The 16,449-nt window shown below is 42.6% G+C and overlaps 2 protein-coding genes, 1 long non-coding RNA gene and 1 pseudogene across 3 annotated transcripts in view; 2 read left to right on the top strand and 2 right to left on the bottom strand.

Annotated features, from left to right (window-relative positions):
* LIAS (lipoic acid synthetase) overlaps nucleotides 1–16,449 on the bottom strand; it is a 939,974-nt gene that overhangs the window by 715,172 nt on the left and 208,353 nt on the right. The window lies entirely within an intron of this gene.
* The window catches only part of UBE2K (ubiquitin conjugating enzyme E2 K), a 53,846-nt gene that overhangs the window by 14,903 nt on the left and 22,494 nt on the right, over nucleotides 1–16,449 (bottom strand). The window contains exons 2-3 of the mRNA XM_049790181.1: nucleotides 14,019–14,112; nucleotides 1,843–1,901 (exon numbers count right to left, since the gene is read on the bottom strand). Coding sequence (XP_049646138.1) covers nucleotides 1,843–1,901; nucleotides 14,019–14,112 — 153 coding nt within the window. The remainder of the gene's footprint in view (nucleotides 1–1,842; nucleotides 1,902–14,018; nucleotides 14,113–16,449) is intronic.
* Nucleotides 1–16,449, top strand: part of LOC126032527 (uncharacterized) — an 891,448-nt gene that overhangs the window by 874,277 nt on the left and 722 nt on the right. The gene's annotated exons all lie outside the window — the stretch shown is intronic.
* Nucleotides 9,646–9,759, top strand: LOC126033197 (uncharacterized; annotated as a pseudogene).

Here is a 16,449-nt window from a genome sequence, read left to right as displayed (position 1 = left end):
GAACAAAATCTATAGTTTCTGTAGCTCAGAAATCTCTCCTGAAAGTCTCTGGCTCGGGGACCATATGGGATGCCAGGATTTGAACCATTGTCCATCCTGGATCAGCCGCATGCTAGGCAAACACCCTACTGCTGTGCTATCACTCTGGCCCCTGGCCTGGGTGATCTTACGGGATGATGCAAATTGAACCTGAGTTGGCACTTTTTTTTGTTTGTTTTGTTTTGTTTTTGTTTTTGGGCCACACCCGTTTGACGCTCAGGGGTTACTCCTGGCTATGTGCTCAGAAATCGCCCCTGGCTTGGGGGGACCATATGGGACGCCGGGGGATCGAACCGCGGTCCGTTCCTTGGTAGAGCTTACAAGGCAGACACCTTATCTCTAGCGCCACCTTCCCAGCCCCCTGAGTTGGCACTTTTAAGGCAAGAAACCTGTCCCACTGAACTATCATTATGGCCTCAACTATATGCATTACTTTAAAATCTTTATGAAAGTCCTAATAAACTGAGATGTACAGGATATATAGAACCCTGAACACCCACCCTCTAACCCCTCCTAAAATGCCACAAAAGCCCTTATATCATATTTTATTTAGGGAGGTAGGAAGATGTAAGAATGACACATGGACGTGGCATTTTATCTACAACTATTTGCTTAACTGAGGATATAGTTTCAAAATTTAGTCATATACTAAAGGATTATCAGGGACAGTGCAAAGCAAGCGCCCTGTTCACTGTATTGCTTAAGATTTCCAGTCATGGGCCGGGAGAGATAGCACAGCAGTGTTTGCCTTGCAAGCAGCCAATCCAGGACCAAAGGTGGTTGTTTTGAATCCCAGTGTCCCATCTGGTCCCCCGTGCCTGCCAGGAGCTATTTCTGAGCAGACAGCCAGGAGTAACCCCTGAGCATCGCCGGGTGTGGCCCAAAAACAAAAACAAAACAAAACAAAACAAAAAAAAAAAAAAACAAAAAAAAAAAGAAAGAAAGAAAAAGAAATATGTATAGGAAAAAATAGAGAACACAAACTATGGGCTGGAGAAATAGTATAGGAGTTAAGATCTTGCCTTGCACATGGCTTGCCTAGAACCTCTTCCCTACATAGTCTATGGCTCACTAAACAGAGTTGAGGAAAAGCTCCACATCACCCTTCCCTTCACAAAAGAGAGAAGCAACTGGAGCAGAAGATAGCTCAGAGGGCAGACGCATGCTTTGCAGGCTGGTTCTCCAAATTTGATGCCCAACAAGTACATGGTTTTTGGAATAACTTCAAAGACTGGAGTTGCCTTTAAGCATCACTCTGTTTCTCTACCTACCTCAACTCCCAGCAAAAATGACCCAATAGGGGCCGGAGAGATAGCATGGAGGTAAGGCGTTTTTATCATGCAGAAGGACGGTGGTTCGAATCCCAGCATCCCATATGGTCCCCTGTGCTTGCCAGGGGCGATTTCTGAGCATAGAGCCAGGAGTAACCTCTGAGCGCAGCCGGGTGTGACCCAAAAATAAACAAAAAAGACCCAATAGGCTGAATGAATTCCAGATCATTTTCTAAGAACTATTCAAAGGACAGTAAGATCTTAAGGACACAAAAGGGGGGAAGGAGAGGAAGAAGAAAGAAAAGGAGGCTGGAAAGAGAGGGCAGAGGATAAAGTGCTTGCTTTACACTGGCTGAATTGAGTTTGATCCACAGCACTGCAAATGGTCCCCTCAGCACTGCTAGGAGAGATCCCTGGTTACAGAGCCACGAATAAGACCCACACACTGTCTGTGAGGTCCAGAAATTAGAAACAAATAAAACATATATATAAAACATATATGCACAGAGATTTAAAAATATGCTTACAATACCTTAGGGGGATTAAATGGATATGTTTCTGGAATTTTTATCTCCAGTTGATATCTTCCTCCTAAAAAATATGGGGAAAACATGAGAGTTAAGAGAGCTATTCACCTCAAATATCTGAAGCAATATACAGCAAAAGAAATGTTCAAAAATTGTACTACTTCATACTCAATTACGACAAATTCATTTAAATTGAAACACAAAGGAAGGTATTCAGTAACATTACTTTTAACTTTTTGAAGGCCGACAAAAATGTATCTATCCATTTTATACAACTGTTAGTTTATCAATGATTAGTAGAACAAGAGACATATGAATATATTAAATGCACAAAGACTACAATACTGAATAGTAGAGATAAATAGCATATATTATACTACTTGGGATAAGTAGTATAGATTATATCTTTTTGAATTTTTTTTTTTTTTTTTTTTGGTTTTTGGGTCACACCCGGCAGTGCTCAGGGGTTATTCCTGGCTCCAGGCTCAGAAACTGCCCCTGGCAGGCACAGGGGACCATATGGGATGCCGGGATTCGAACCGATGACCTCCTGCATGAAAGGCAAACGCCTTACCTCCATGCTATCTCTCCGGCCCCTCTTTTTGAATTTTTTAAACTGCTCTGGTAAGAAATGATAAATAACAAAAAATGAAAGAAAACAAGGAGAATACAAAGAGAAAAGCAAAGATGGTAAAGAATAGATATATAAAATTTTGTTATAAACTGAAAATATTTCTCAAGTGCAAAGACACTCCCAAATTGCATGTGCCCTAAATTAAACCCAATACTTCTTGTTTTTATCAGCACTCACTATTCCAAAATACAGCAATTAAACTGCTTAAGGGGCCAGTGGGATAGCACAGCAGGTAGGGCATTTGCCTTGCACAAGGCTGACCCAGATTCAATCCTGGACATCTTATATGGTTCCCTGCCATATGAGTCTGCCAGGAGTAATTTTTGAGCATAGAACCAGGAGTAACTCCTGAGCATTAACAGGTGTGCCCTCTCCCCAAAAACCTGCTGCTTAAATAGTTAACATTAAAAGCTATTCCCCCAAAAAAATCAAGGGATCTGTTCAAAGATTGACCAAATTAATGACTACTAAAGCTGAATGCTCAAATACATCAATACATCAAGTTTTCATTGTATGACTTTTATCTATAGCTTATATTTTCCACCAAAAAAAACCCCAAAAATGAGGGCCGGAGAGATAGCATGGAGGTATGGCATTTTCCTTGCATGCATAAGGTTGTTGGTTCAAATCCCAGCATCCCATATGGTCCCCCAAGCCTGCCAGGAGCAATTTCTGAGCACAGAGCCAGTATAATTCCCGAGCACCACCGGGTGTGAACCCTGACCCCCCCCCCCAAAAAAAAAAAAACCCCATAAGGGACCAATAAATAGCTCAATGGGCAGAGCATGTGCATCATGTTAAGTAGGCCTAGGTTTGATTCCCAACATTATATGGCTCTGAGCATGGCTAGGAAGGATCCCCCAAGCATGGGCGAAGAGCAGTCCCTGAGCACTTGTGGGTATGGCCCCAATCTAAAGAATAAAGATGGGGCCGGGCGGTGGCGCAAGAGGTAAGGTGCCTGCCTTGCCTGCGCTAGCCTTGGACGGACCGCGGTTCGATCCCCCGGTGTCCCATATGGTCCCCCAAGCCAGGAGCGACTTCTGAGCGCATAGCCAGGAGTAACCCCTGAGCGTTACCGGGTGTGGCCCAAAAACCAAAAAAAAAAAAAAAAAAAAAAAAAAAAAGAATAAAGATAGGGGCTGGAGAGATAGCATGGAGGTAAGGCGTTTGCCTTTCATGCAGAAGGTCATCGGTTCGAATCCCAGCGTCCCATATGGTCCCCCGTGCCTGCCAGGAGCAATTTCTGAGCATGGAGCCAGGAATAACCCCTGAGCACTGCCGTGTGTGACCCAAAAACCACAAAAAGAAAAAAAAGAAAAAGACTTTTAAAGAATAAAGATAAAGTGAAAATTATGCTAGAAATAACTTCAATATTCATACACTCAACTTCTCAAAATATTGTAGATTCTTTCAAAAACATATTCTCCAGGGGCCAAAGTGATAGCACAGTGAGTAGGGTGTTTGCCAACCCAGATTTGATCACCGGCATCTCATTCGGTAACCCAAGCCTGACTGGTGTGATTTCTGAGCACAGAGCCTGGAGTGATATGAGCTCTGCTGGGTGTGGCCCCAAAACAAACACCCCCCCCCCACATTCTCCATTGTTATGTACAGCTCTGGGAAAAAAAATAAAAAAGCAATTCACTTAGTGTCACTTAAAACCTAAATTTTTAGTCAAGTTCTCTTTATATGCCCTCCCCCATTAATTTTGGCAGCTTTGGAGATCGAACCTAGGGCCTCACAGTCACACTTTCTTTTTTTTTTTTTTTTTGGCCACACTGGGTGATGCTCAGGGTTTATTTCTGTCAAGTTTGGGGGACCATACGTGATGCCAGATACCAAACCAGGGTCAGCCACATGCAAAGCAAGTGCCCTACCCCCTGTGCTATCACTCCAGTTCCACCTAATCCTTTTTAATAGCATTCCAAAGAAAGAAATGCAATGCTTAAATTAAATGCTTGCAAACAGGAAAGTAGTCAAAACAAAAAAAGAAAGACACAAAAGAGATTGTGTGACTAGAGAAGCCTACATTCAGTTATAAATGTTAAATTTAAAGAACAGGTATAACAAATTTGGCCTAAACAGGTATAACAAATTTGGCCTAAATATTGAATTTCTGGTTATAATCTTTCTAATCTTTCATAGAAAAATTTTATGTGTTTGTTTTTGGGCTATACCTGTCAGTGCTCAGGGATTATTCCTGGCTCTGCACTCAGGAATCATTGCTGTATGGAATGCCGGGGATCTAAACTGGGCTGGTCACATACAGGGCAAGTGTACCTGCTGTACTATTTCTCTGGACCAATAAATTTTTTTTGAATGCTCCAAAATAATCACTAGAGCAAAGTGAGAATCCAGTTATCACACCATATTTCATACACAATTACTGAAAATTTGTGATATTTATTATACAAAAACAAAAAAGAAAAGTGGGACCTGAGAGATAGTACAGTGGGTAGGGTATTCTGTCTTCCATGTGTGGACCCAGATTCAACCCCCAAAACAACATATGGTCCCTTGCATGGCCAGGAGTAATTCCTGAGCAAAGAGCCAGAAATAAGCACTGAGCACAGTCAGTTGTGGTCCAAAAACTGAAATTTTTAAGGCCACACCTGGAGACAATCTGGGGTTACTCCTGGTTCTCTACTCATGAATTACTTCTGGAGGTGATTGGGAGATCACATGGGTTGTCAGGGACAGAATCTGGATCCGCCACATGCACCTTACTCTCTGTGCTATCTCTCTGGACCCTATGTTATGATTTGTTAAGATGGCTTTCAGGCTGTGTTCAGAAGGCCTAAAGGCCCAATGACAATTCTTTGTCAACAAAGGTGGCAGTTCAATGCAAAGACCTGAGGATGAGATGCTATTCAAGACTTAATGCCTTGGGCCCGGAGAGATAGCACAGCAGCATTTGCCTTGCAAACAGCCGACCCAGGACCAAAGGTGGTTGGTTCTAATCCCGGTGTCCCATATGGTCCCCCGTGCCTGCCAGGAGCTATTTCTGAGCAGACAGCCAGGAGTAACCCCTGAGCACTGCCGGGTGTGACCCAAAAACCAAATAAAAAAAAAAAAAAAAAAAAAAAGACTTAATGCCAGGGAACCTCCAAAGTTGTACCCAGTGACGCTTAAACGACTATGTGATACCTTGAGTTGAACCTGGGTCAACCTAAACACTGCATTACTCAGCTCCAGCCCTAAAGCTTAAAAGACAAAGAAAAAATGCCCATCACCAACTCTCTCTCATTTTGTTTGTAGAACTAGGGACTGAATACATGATGTATTCCTGGGTTCCAATCCTTTCTACTCCTGAGGCTGGAGTTGGCAGAACCTTTGCTTTGCACACAGTCAACCCAAATTCTATCCCTGGTACCCCATATTCTGTGCAGAGCCAGGAGTAACCCCTGAGCACTGCCAGGTATTGCACAAAAAAACAAACAACTCCCATTTCCACTCTAATGATAATATATGCATGCATATTTTTTTGTTTCTGGGCCACATCCAGTGGCATGCAAGGGTTTCAAGGGTTTCTCCTGGCTCTGTACTCAGAAATCACCTCCCCCCAAAAGAAATCACTCCTGGCAGGCTTGAGGGACTATATGAGATGCCAGGGATCAAACCCTGGTTGGCTGCCACAAGGCCTACTCACTGTGCTATATCCCTGTCGCCCTCATGTATATTTTTCAATAAATACAGGTTATCAAAGATACATTGACATAACAATAAAACTAAAAGGATCATATAATCAAGAATTAAATGATTTATGTTAAAACTTATAAAATGGGCCGAAGAGATAGCATGGAAGTAGGGTGTTTGCCTTGCATGCTGAAGGACAGTGGTTCGAATCCCGGCATCCCTTATGGTCCCCCGAAACTGCCAGGAGCGATTTTTGAGCACAGAACCAGAAGTGACCCGAGTGCTGTCGGTGTGACCAAAAATCTAAAACTGAAAGAGGAAAGAAGAAAAAAAAAAACACAGCAGTAGGGCCTTTGCCTTGCACGCAGCAAAACCAGGACAAACTGTGGTTCAAATCCAGCATCCCATATGGTCCCCCAAGCCTGCTAGGAGCCACTTCTGAGTGCAAAGCCGGAGTAACCTGAGTGCCATCAGGTGTGACCAAAACCAAACCAAACCAAAATAAATAAAATATTTCTTCAAAAAATGAAAACAGGGGCTGGAGAAATAGCATGGAAATAGGGCATTTGCCTTGCATGCAGAAGGATGGCGGTTCGAATCCCGGCATCCCATACTGTCCCGAGCCTGCCAGGAGTGATTTCTGAGCATAGAGCCAGGAGGAACCCCTGAGCACTGCCCGGTGTGATCCAAAAACAAAACAAAAAAATGAAAACAGGAATTAAGAGATAGCACAGAAGGTAGGGCAATTGTTTAGCAAAACATAAGAGTAGTAACAATTGATCACCCATCAATAGAACAAGGAAGTGAATGGGTAGGAGGAGAAAGATGGAACTGTGTGGTAACAGGAGAGAGTTTGTGAAACCTAACAAAAAAAAACTGGTATATACCCCACCATTAAAAAGTTTGGTATAGGGGCCGGAGAGATAGCATGGAGGTAAGGTGTTTGCCTTTCATGCAGGAGGTCATCGGTTCGAATCCCGGCGTCCCATATGGTCCCCCGTGCCTGCCAGGAGCAATTTCTGAGCTTGGAGCCAGGAATAACCCCTGAGCACTGCCTGGTGTGACCCAAAAACCACCCAAAAAAAGTTTGGTATAGGGGCCGGAGAGATAGTGAAGCGGTAGGGCGTTCTGCCTTAGACGCTGGACGGTGGTTCGAATCCCAGCATCCCATATGGTCCCCAGAGTCTGCCAGGAGCAATTTCTGAGCGTAGAGCCAGGAGTAACCCGCGAGCGTTGCTGGGTGTGACCCAAACACCAAAAACCAAAAAAAAAAAAAAAAAAAAAAGATCGGTATAATCATATAACTATAAAGAGTGGTCACAAGGGGTTGGAGAGATAGCACAGTGGTAGGGCATTTGCCTTACATAAAGCCCACCCAGGATGGGCGTGGTTCAAATCCCGGCAACCCATACGGTCCCCGAGTCTGCCAGGAGTGATTTCTGAGTACAGAGCTAGGAGTAACACCTGAGCATTGCCGGGTGACCCAAAAAACAAACAAACAAACAAACAAACAAAAAACAAAAAAACAAGAGTGGTCCCAAGCAGAAACAAGATATAGCAAAAAATAAACCAGAGTCTGCATGCGTGCGTGCATGTGTGTGACTTGCCGCATATTGCAGTGTTCAGGGGCCATGCTGGTGATGATCAGGAACCATATGTACAGTAGAGAATGAACCAGAGAAAGCTGCATGCAAGACAAGTGCCTTCAACCCTATACCATGTCTCTCTCGCTCTAAAAGATAATTCTTTTTTGTTTGTTTGTTTTTGTTTTGGGGCTAAACCCGGTGATGCTCAGGAGTTACTCCTGGCTATGTGCTCAGAAATCGCTCCTGGCTTGGGCATATGGGATGCCGGGGGATCAAACTGCAGTTCGTCCTAGGTTAGTGCTTGCAAGGCAAATGCCCTACACTTGTACTACCGCTTTCCAGCCCCTCTAAAAGATAATTCTTTTTTTTTTTTTTGTTTTTGTTTTTGGGCCACACACGGTAACGCTCAGGGGTTACTCCTGGCTATGCGCTCAGAAGTTGCTCCTGGCTTGGGGGACCATATGGGACACCGGGGGATCGAACCGCGGTCCGTCCAAGGCTAGCGCAGGCAAGGCAGGCACCTTACCTTTAGCGCCACCGCCCGGCCCCAAAAGATAATTCTTATGGGGGAAAAAAGAAAATAAAACAAACTTCAAGAACTAAACTTCTTTTTCTTTTTTTTCTGGTTCTTGGGTCACACCCGGCAGTGCACAGAGGTTACTCACTCCTGGCAGGCTCGGGGGAACCATATGGGATGTCAGGATTTGAACCACCGTCCTTCCTTCTGCATGCAAGGCAAACGCTTTACCTCCATGCTATCTCTCCGGCCCCAAGAACTAAACTTTTTTAGGCCATATCCTGTTGCATTCAGGGTTACTCCTGGCTCTGAGCTCAGAAATGATTTCTGGCACGCTTGGGGGGGCCATATGGGATGGTGGGGATCAAATCTGGAGTTGGAATTGACCCAGCAAACGCCCTACCCACTGAGCTAGTGATCTGGCCCCATACTAAACTATGTCTCTATCACTAAGCTATTAAACCAAATTTCAGTTATACATATATGGTTACCATGCATAAAACAATTTTCCCGGGCCCAGAGAAATAGCACAGCGGTGTCCCATATGGTCCCCTATGCCTGCTAGGAGCTATTTCTGAACAGATAGCCAGGAGTAACCCCTGAGCACTGCTGGGTGTGGCCCAAAAACCAAAAAACCAACAAAACAACAATTTTCCCATGGGTATGTTATGTTACCTTTACATTAAAATTTTTTCAGTACGTAAAATAGGCATCTTGTTATATAATTACCAAATTACTTAATGATCTACACACAAAATGCTCCCTTTGCTATTAAGGGTGTTTTTGTTTTCCAAAGAAAAAGCAATGGTAACTATCGAGAATTCATCAATAGGGGCCGGGCAGTGGCGCTAGAGGTAAGGTGCCTGCCTTGCCTGTGCTAGCCTTGGACGGACTGAGGTTCGATTCCCCGGCGACCCATATGGTCCCCCAAGCCAGGAGCAACTTCTGAGCGCATAGCCAGGAGTAACCCCGAAGCGTTACCGGGTGTGGCCCAAAAAACCAAAAAACCAAAAAAAAAAAAAAAAAAAAGCATTCATCAATAAATAATCAAAATGGGGTCAGGAATGATGATGGTACAGCTGGTAGTGTACTTGCCTTGCATGCTGCTGACCCGGGTCCAATACCCAGTACCCCATTTGGTTCCCAAGCCTGGCTGAGGTGACCCAAAAACAAAACAAAGCAGAATAAAAATAAAAACCCAACTAAAGCACATTATTATCGAAATATTTCATTCTCGCATTTTTTTTTGTTTTGTTTTTCGGGCCATACCCATTTGATGCTCAGGGGGACCATATGGGACGCCGGGGGATCGAACCGTGGTCCTTCCTTGGCTAGCGACACCTTACCTTTACAGCCATCTCGCTGACCCCATTCTCGTATTTTTTTAAGTATGAAAACTTGCCCTGGGAATGCACCTGGAAATGGTGTTTTTCCAAAATAATCTGGTCATCTTTTTGTTTAAATTTTAATCATAAAGAGCTGTACCAGAAGATTAGCATGGCCCCTGTGCAAGGATGACACGCAACTTCGTGAAACATTCCTTTTTTTTTGGTTTTGGGGCCACACAAGGTGACGCTCAGGGGTTACTCCTGGCTATGCGCTCAGAAGTCGCTCCTGGCTTGGGGGACCATATGGGACGCCGAGGGATCGAACTGCGGTTCGTCCTAGGCTAGCGCTGGCAAGGCAGATACCTTACCTCTAGCGCCACCACGCCGGCCTCAACATTCCATTTTTTTTTGGGGGGGGGCCCACACCCGGCGGTGCTCAGGGGTTACTCCTAGCTGTCTGCTCAGAAATAGCTCCTGGCAGGCACAGGGGCCCATATGGGACACCGGGATTCGAACCAACCACCTTAGGTCCTAGATCGGCTGCTTGCAAGGCAAACACCGCTGTGCTATCTCTCCGGGCCCCACATTCCATATTTTTAATAATAAAGAGGCTGTACTTAAAAAAATAAAAGAGGCGTCACAATAGTATAATGGGAATAGGATGCTTGTCTTGCACAGTGCTAACCTGGGGTTCAAACCCCAGCATCCCATATGGTCCCCTGAGCATAATCCCTGAGCCAACTATGTTACCCCCCCAAAAAACAGACTAATAAACAAAAACACCAAAACAAATATACTTGATTTTAATAATAAAAAGAAAACAATGTACGGGGCCGGAGAGATAGCATGGAGGTAAAGCATTTGCCTTGCATGCAGAAGGACAGTGGTTTGAATCCAGGTATCTCATACGGTCCCCAGAGCCTGCCAGGAGCGATTTCTGAGCGTAAAGCCAGGAGTGACCCCTGAGTACTGCCAGGTATGACCAAAAACAAAAAGAAAACAATGTAAGCTAATCAAACTCAAATATATACCCTAAAAAACTATTAAAACGTATTAGGGATGTGGCTGAAGCAATAGCACAGCAGATAGGGCATTTACCTTGCACAAGGCTGACCCAGGTTCAATCCCCAGAATCTCATATGGTCTCCCGAGCCTGCCAGGAGAGATTTCTTAGTGCAGAGCCAGGAGTAACACCTGAGCACTGCTAGGTATGGGCCAACTCTGCAATAAAAATATACCAGGGGGACCCGGAGAGATAGTACAGCAGCGTTTGCCTTGCAAGTAGCCGATCTAGGACCTAAGGTGGTTGGTTCAAATCCCGGTGTCCCATATGGTCCCCCATGCCTGCCAGGAGCTATTTCTGAGCAGACAGCCAGGAGTAACCCCTGAGCACCACCGGGTATGGCCCAAAAACCAAAATATATATATACATACATACACCAGGGGTTGGGGCCAGAGCAGCACAGCAGGCAGGACACTCGCCTTGCATGTGGCCAACCCGGGTTCAATCCCAGCATCCCAGATGTTTCTCAGAAAACTTCCAGGAATAATTCCTAAGTGTAATGCCAGGAGTAACCCCATAGCACCTCTGGGTGTGGCCCAAAAACAAAAACAAAAAAAAAAAAAACCCAATCAATCAAAAATCATGAGCTGGAGGGCCAGAGAGATAGCATGGAGGTAAGGTGTTTGCCTTGAATGCAGAAGGACAGTGGTTCAAATCCCAGCAACCCATATGGTTCCCTGAGCCTGCCAGGAGCAGATTTCTGAGCGTAGAGCCAGGAGGAACCCCTGATCATTGCCGGGTGTGACCCAAAACAAAACAAAACAAAACAAAACAAAACAAAACAACACAAAAAAATCAGGGACTGGAGAGATAGTACAACAGGTAGGGTGAGGGTGTTTGCTATGCCAATCCAGATTCAATCTATGACATCACGTATGGTCCCCCAGAGTACCACCAGAAATAATTCCTGAGTACTGTCGGGTGTGGCCCCAAAACTAAAACAAACATAAAAAGTATCAGGAGCTAGAGATAGTATTAGACCTGGATTCAATAATTAACACCAAATAAGCCCCCCCCCAAGTTCTCTAGGAGAAATTCATGCATATGGTCAGGAGTAACCCAAATACTGCCAGATGCACCCCTCCCCCCAACCTTATCAAATGGGAAAGTACAATGGGTAGGATGCTTGCCTGCACATATACAGTGTACCCAGGTTTGATTCTTGTGACCCCATATAGTCCCCCAAGAGTCACCAAGACTGATCCCTGAGCACAGAGCTAAGAGTTACCTCTGAGAATAGTCAAATACATACTCACACACATACACACACACCCTATCAAACAGCACTCATAGTAGAAGCAGCAGAAAATGAGCTTATCAAATAAGAATAAGTGAAAGAGCATCCACAAAAGTATACCTAGACCTGGTCTGGCACATAGGAGGTACTTGATACACTGTCTTATTTTATTTGCTATAAGGGCTATTACACCTGGTAATGCAGTCATGACTGGTGCTCAGCAGTGGTTAGGGCACACCACACTCACATCATGGGGGTAAATGGTATGTGGTGTCACTGCTTTATCAGGAAAGAAGTTAGGGCTAGCCCTTGAATTATTCCCTATTCCTAATTTTAAAACATGGTCCATGTGGACTATAAAACAAAACAATCAAAAAAAAATTTTTTTTCAGTCACACCTGGCTATGCTCAGGTATCATTCTAGTTCCCTAGGGGGAACATCTGGGGTGCTATAGAAAGAACCCAAGTCGGCTTTAACCGGTTGATATACTCTCTCTGACCCCCAATTTTATTTTATTTTATTTTTGGTTTTTGGGCCATACCAGCAGCAGTCAAGGGTTTCCTGGCTCTGCTCAGAAGTTGTTCCTGGCAGGCACTGGGGATCATATGAAATGCCGGGATTCGAACCAACACCAGTCCTGGGTCGGCAGTTTGCAAGGCAAATGGCCTACTGCTGTGCTATCTCTCCAGCCTCTAGCCCCCAATTTTAAAATGAGGAAGAGAGCTTACCAACATTAGTTCTTGAGCACTGCTGGATATAGCCCAAAAAATAAAACAAATTATGGTACAAATCACTAATGACATGATGGGATCTTTAAATTTTTTAATGAAAAGTAAAAATATTCAGGCTAGAAATGAGAAATGCTGCTCAGTGTTAGAGCACTTGCCTTGAATGTTTGTAAGAAGATCTTGGATTCAATCCCTGGCACTGCAGAAAAAAGAAAAAGGAAAATATCCTAGAATAATGGGTTTTTCTGAAAAAAATTTTTGGGTAATTAATTATTCATTATAGGATTATAGGGCCAGAAATTACTCAAAGGACTGAAGCACAAATTGTATATGCTGGAACCCCCGGTTCAATTCCCAGTACCACATGGTCCCCAAGACCAAAAAGTTTCAAGTGGCCCCAAACAAAAAAGCAAAACAACCCAAAAAAATGAATGAGAGACCTGCCATATTCAAAGTAGATATAATCATTTCTCATGTTCAATCAATCCTGGCTCATTCAGTAGCAGAAAATAGTAAAAAGCATAGAATTTTAAGTCAAGAGAATGGCAACTTAAATTCTAGCAACATCTTTCAACCACATATTTTGTTATCTGACAAATAAGTATATCTTCATCTATGAAACAGGGGTAATGGTACTTACCTCAGATTGTTTGTTGTATGCATTAGATGAAAAATACATTAAAGCTCTTACAAGAACTCAAATATAATTACCATAAAATCTATTATAATTTCTTCTAAATAGTTGAGTATGTATTTTATGCAAAAATGTAGTTCATGCTATCAGCCCAAACATGCACTAATATTAGACATTTGATACTGAGGCTTATTTCTGAGTCAAATCACACCAAAATTTCAGTATAACATAGTTATAGACATACTCTGTGAACACAAAGTTAAATAAAGCTGCCTGCCTGCTTTATTTTTTTTTCCGTTTATATGAGATAATCAATGTCTTCTTCATTGTTCCTGAGCCTGCCAGGAGTAATCTCTAAGCAGAGTCAGGAGTAATCCCTGAGTGATACTGGGTGTAGCCCCCCAAAAATATACAAAATAAACAAATACAGATTACTAAATACCAGGGGAAAGGAACTTAAAATTTTTATATTTAAGCATTTTATCCATCTTACTTAAAGCAAGGTTTATTAAAAATAGAATTAAAGTTAACTTGGTCTACACAGTCCCTGTAAATCAGAGGCTTAATATACTTGATATTTTATATTATTCAACTCTCATCTATATAGTCTGTAACTTGGTTCTACCAAATACATTTTAAGAAAATAAAAATGACCTAGTCTAGAAAAGTACCTAAGTTATTTAAAAACTGTTATTATAAACTGAATCAAGTGAATTAATCATACATTAAGTTTATAGCTGCTTTAAGATTATTCTAATTTAATGTTTTAGAAAAGTTCTAATACACACAATATTTGGATACAGAGAAAAGTACTTGCCTTCATATGGTGTGTCTGGAGGTCCTGCTATTTCTCCTCTTAATTCAGTAAAATTCTCATCTACAAGATCTACTTTAATTTGATTTTTGCTCGTCTTAAAAATAAACAGAAAATAAATGTTAGTTATATCAACAAGAAAAAAACCTATTTTAAAAGTATTAGCTATTAAAAAATTTCAAGCCCCCACTTTTATAAACTTGCTCTGTAAAAATAATTTGTTTTTCTAGGTCTTAGCTTTAAGAACAATTAAAACGAAAACTTAGCATATTTTAACTTTAATGTATTAAATAAAGTAACCACACTTGTGTGACTTTGTGACTATCTAGGACCTGTTTAAAGGAAAAAAGCAAATACCTATCTTATGCTTTTAATACCTGTTATGTTAGGTAAAAAAAACTTTGTTTGGAGGTATACACTAAAACAATAGATAGAAAATCTAACCAAATAAACAGAAAAAAAAAATTACCCAGGCCAGGCAGGATAATTTCTGAAGGCAAGCCTAAAGTAACCTTGGATATGCGGTCAGAAATCACTCCTAGCTTGGGGGATCATATGAGATGCTGGGAGATCAAATGCGGTCTGTTCTAGGTTAGCGCATTCTACAGCTTGCAGCACTGCTCTGACCCCTTAAAATGCAAATTTTAAGGACCTCAAGATACCTAATTAAGCTCTTTGGGGAGGTGTTAGGTCTCACCTGGTGGCACTCAGGGGTTATTCTTGGCTCTGCACTTAGAAATCGCTCCTGACAGGCTTGGGGGACCATATGGGATGCTGGGAATCAAACCTGGGTCCATCCTATGTTGGCTGCATGCAAGGCAAATGCTGTGCTCTGGGCCCCAAAGCTCATCTTTCTTTTTTTGGTTTTTGGGTCACACCCGGCCGCGCTCAGGGGACTATAAGGGATGCCAGGATTCAAACCACCATCTGTCCTGAATCAGCTGCATGCAAGGCAAATGCCCTACCTCTGTGCTATTGCCTCAGCCCACCTAAGCTCATCGTTTTTTTTTTTTCTAAAGCTCATCTTTTAACAAGAACATAGAAATAAGAACTTCCATGATTCAGAGACAATAGCACAACACACAAGGTACTTGTTTGGCACAAGGCTGACCTAGGTTTGATTCCAAACACCCCAAATTGTCTCTGATGCCCATCAGAGAGATCTGTGAGCAGAGCTAGAAGTCCTAAGTACCACTGGGTGAGGCCCCAAAAACTCCACTCACTGTAGCTTCAGAATCTTCTTACCCATCTTGGATTATTGTTTTTCTAAAATTTTAGCTAAAAATTCTAAATATACAATACTAGAAAACTTCATCCTGTGCCCTAAATAATAGTTTTCAGTATTGGTATTTGTGGCAGAAGAAAATATTCTATTTTAGCAAGAATAAAATACTTGGGTCTCCTGGGCACAGGAATTATAAAACTGAAAACTGAGATGCGTCTGATTTCATTTCATAGACTAAAAGTTTATATATATATATATATATCATTTATATATATATATCATTGAAGTATACACTTTCTTTCCTTTTATTTTATATACACACTTTTCATTTCTGTTCTACAATTTTGAAGAAAAAGTTAAACTGGATCTTCATCCATACTTTCCAAATTTTGTTCCCACAAAATCCTTTACCAAAATAAGAAATCCTACAATGGGGCCGGTGAGGTGGCGCTAGAGGTAAGGTGTCTGCCTTGCAAGCGCTAGCTAAGGAAGGACCGCGTCCCATATGGTCCCCCCAAGCCAGGGGCAATTTCTGAGCGCTTAGCCAGGAGTAACCCCTGAGCATCAAACGGGTGTGGCCCGAAAAAAACCAAAAAAAAAAAAGAAATCCTACAATATCAGTATAAAAAGCCAGAGCAACAATAAAGTGGTAGGGCGTTTGCCTAGCACGTGGCCGATCCATGACAGACCTTGGTTCGATTCTCAGTGTCCCACCTGATCCCCCAAGCCAGGATCAATTTCTTGGTGCACAGCCAGGAGTAACTCCTGATCGTCACAGGGTGTGGCCAAAAAAACCAACCAACCAAACAAAAGTCTGGTTCAACTATAGTTGCAAAAAGATGAGGAAACAAATTAGAGGTTACCTCGTAGGTAACAAGTAGTGAGGGCACTTGCCTTGCATGAAGCCAACCTGGATTCGATCCCAACAAAGGGACTATAGTCAGGGCACACTAACTGCATACATGTGCAACCTAATGGGGTTCAGTCCTTGGCACCCCCAATGATTCCAAGTACAAGGAGGAATTCCTAAATATAGGGCTAGGAGTAAGCCCTAAGCACCATATACCACCAAGTGTGGCCCCAAAAAGAAAAAGAAAAGCTACTTTCTTGTATATACCAACTATCAGCACGGTATTTTTTTTTATGGCATTGTTTTAGCCCTTAAAATTTCAAATAATAATTCACAGACACACACACACACACACACAC

Source organism: Suncus etruscus, chromosome 16 (genome assembly GCF_024139225.1).
Source record: "Suncus etruscus isolate mSunEtr1 chromosome 16, mSunEtr1.pri.cur, whole genome shotgun sequence".
NCBI lineage: Eukaryota > Metazoa > Chordata > Mammalia > Eulipotyphla > Soricidae > Suncus > Suncus etruscus.
Note: the sequence above shows the minus strand (reverse complement) of the source record. Positions and strands in the feature narration are given on the sequence as shown.